The sequence below is a fragment of the Aplysia californica genome, unplaced genomic scaffold (genome assembly GCF_000002075.1).
Source record: "Aplysia californica isolate F4 #8 unplaced genomic scaffold, AplCal3.0 scaffold00082, whole genome shotgun sequence".
Classification (NCBI taxonomy): domain Eukaryota; kingdom Metazoa; phylum Mollusca; class Gastropoda; order Aplysiida; family Aplysiidae; genus Aplysia; species Aplysia californica.
In genome coordinates, this window is record NW_004797352.1 from 1,614,695 (window position 1) to 1,617,756 (window position 3,062).

Below are 3,062 nucleotides of genomic sequence, written 5' to 3' on the forward strand. Positions count from 1 at the left end.
CTCTCTCTCTCTCTCTCTCTCTCTCTCTCTCTCTGTCTCTCTAGCCTACCATTAAAGTTTACTACTAATGAATTTGATAGGTGTGTATGCAGATGTTTTATTCCTCAATATGAGTCCCCACTGTACTTGTGGCTATATTCTCCTTACAGAAAACTAAGAGTAAGAGGCAGATGCCCAGCATGACACGTGTTGTGTCTTGTACCTGTAGGCTGCTAGGAGTGACAAATTTTTCCAACTTTCATGATGTCCATGGCTCGGCATAAATTAAATAAAGCTAAAATTCATTCATTTTCAGGACATGCCAGGTACAGCAAAGGAGTTAATCTTCATGAAAAACTTTACACGTTTACTGTAGGGTCTTGCTTGTTTAGCTTTACGACTAGCACAATTTTTATTTAAATATTTTCATCATGCAAATTATGTCTTTTTTTTCTGTACAGTGCTGAACAAAGAGAGAAAGTTATCAAAGTCTTGGTAAGTGAATACCAAATTTTGGTACGACTTGAATAACTTGTACAATGTCAGCATAAATGGACAGAGTATTAAGGGATATATGTTCTCAACTTGTTGTTCTGTGCTTTTTCGTGAGGAAAAATTCCGAGAAATACCATTTTTTGCTCTAGCAGCTGATTTTGACATTTTTTGTTAATGTTGTGAGTAGAGTGTTTTTTCTTTTAAATATTTTCTCCGTCTTCTTAGGCTTTGTTCTGAGAAAGGAAGATTTTCTTTGTGTGTTTGAGTGAGCCTGTAGAGCAGGCCACGAGACTGAGACAGGTGTGTTCTCAGCAGGCAGGGACGGTGGATAGGTGGGCACCTTGTGCTGCGGAAGTCTGTCAGAGCGTCATGGCGCTTTGAATATATAATTAGGCACTATGCTCAATAATTGTTATCTTTATTATAAATTATTTTTATTATTATTATTATTATTATTATGATGATGTTATTATTATAAGTAATGCAGTTGAGTTTGTCTGCCTTCATTTCCAGGAATAAGATGGGCTTATTATATACCCACTCAATGTAGCTAGCTATTTTTTGTTGTTGTGTGGGGGGGGGGTGCATGTGATCAATCACTGACCAGATCTTTCCTTCTAATAATGGGGTCTTTGACAAACATCTTTTGCACTCCTAGTCCGCCCACACGTTAAACCCTTAGGGCTTTTTGGGGTCAAGGTTCGGTGTGTCTAATGCGAGAATATGGACTAGTAATCATTTATCTGTTGGGACGGGAAATCATCACATAACACTTCTTTGTTTCTCTGGTTTAATTTTAGATTTTCAAATCAACCTAACGAGGGTCGAATTTTTTTTTCGGGGTACATCTAGCTGGAAATCCATTAGATCTAGATTTACTTTCATAATACGAGATGTAAAGAACCTCTTTATTCACCCTTACAGATGCTTTTGCGTAATAAATGCATGCTTTCACGTGGCATAAACGTTCCACACTAATCTCATTTCGAAATGTACGGACACTCGATATTGCTGAGTATCGTGGTGCTAATCATAAAGAGGACATTCATCTACATATGTGAGGCATCGTGGTGAAATCAGGCGCTTGTCAAAATAATGAAATCTACGAAACTGCCACTTTTCCTCCAGTTTGGCAATTGTTATCGAATTTGTGGTTATTTGTTGTTGTTTTGTTTTTTTGGCTCAACACCTTTTATGTCCATTTAAAAAGATATTTCTGTGTGGTAATCACCGAGAGCGTCGATTAAAGGCACAAGAAATATAAATGTTTCGTTTCCGAGGACTCTCAAGATATGGAGGTGACCGAACTCAGTGGCCATTTTCTCGCTAATATTACCCCTAAAACTAGACGACCCCACCTCCTGCAAGGGCAAATTTCTCAACTTATATTCAAGTTAGATGGGTATTTTTTCACCAAATGCAAGACAAATGAACAAGCTTTAAGATGTTACCAATAACTCCATATGCCCGAAAACTGACGAGTGCCTGATTCCACTGCGTGGCATCACATATTTACAATACGACACCGAGATGTGACTAAATCAGGGCGATGATAGATGGTGTATACGCAGGGTCATTTCGGTATGTGCTGGCATATTCTCACTCACAAGCTGTCATAGAAGCTGTCATATTGCTTACCATATTGATGGTCACCTACTCAAAGGTTCCTTTAGGAATAGTCTGTTTTGTTTTGCAGTCGTTCTGGCATCGTCAAGTATATTTGTTTTTCCTATCAATTTCCTCGTAGAAGCGATTTGTTTCATACATGCATCGGTTTTTTTGGTGAATCTTTTTCCATAACGTGTTAGCGGAATCGAATTGCTTCGTTCACGTGTCCTGTCGTGACTTTATAAATGTTCAGTTATGAACTGCAAGCAAAAACGCAGAATCTGGCTATTACACCACAGACTTGGGTTTAGCTCCTACAAAGGCTAGCTGTAATCTCCGTTGGTAAAATGCTGGGCTCTGATGAGGATGGCTCAGGTTCTAATCACTGACTGGGCTGTCTTGAACTGGAGTTGTTTGGGATATTTTTTCTATCTTAACGCCTACTTGGTTCTACTCTATCGGAGGCAGACATTATTCAGAGTCCCAAACTCTTGAATAACCCAGAAAGGGGCGTTACTATGCACAGCCCTTCAAATCAAACATGATCTTTGTGGGTGGGTGGCGGGTGCTTTGGTATCGTTTGCTCCTTCTTTCCTACAAAACACCTATCGTCCTTATCTCTCATTCTTTTTTTTTGGTCTTTGATACTCTTTCGTAACACCTTTAATCTTAGGTACTTATATGACCTTATTGTGTTGCAAGTACCGTAAAACTCTTATTAAAACTAAACTAAAACATGGTCTTTTGGCTGATAAAGCTTTATTGACAGCAAAATATTAATTATTTTCTCACAGGATCGTCAGTTGGTGCACACCTCCTCAAAAATGTGTTTGGACGTAGGACTTCAAGGACCTGTGGTGAGGACCTGCAACCCTACTGCTATCACACAGAAGTGGTCGTTTCAACCCTTCCAGTTGCCAAGTATTACACCCAAAGCCTAACTTGTTATTGATCTGATTTAAAAACAACAGTGATATATA

At 38.8% G+C, this 3,062-nt stretch overlaps 1 protein-coding gene across 1 annotated transcript in view; it reads left to right on the forward strand.

Annotated features, from left to right (window-relative positions):
* Nucleotides 1–3,062, forward strand: part of LOC101856252 (polypeptide N-acetylgalactosaminyltransferase 1) — a gene marked incomplete at both ends in the record, with an annotated part of 22,201 nt that extends 19,139 nt beyond the window's left edge. The window contains 1 exon segment of the mRNA XM_013080355.1: nucleotides 2,877–3,062. Within this exon segment, the coding sequence (XP_012935809.1) occupies nucleotides 2,877–3,023 (147 nt within the window).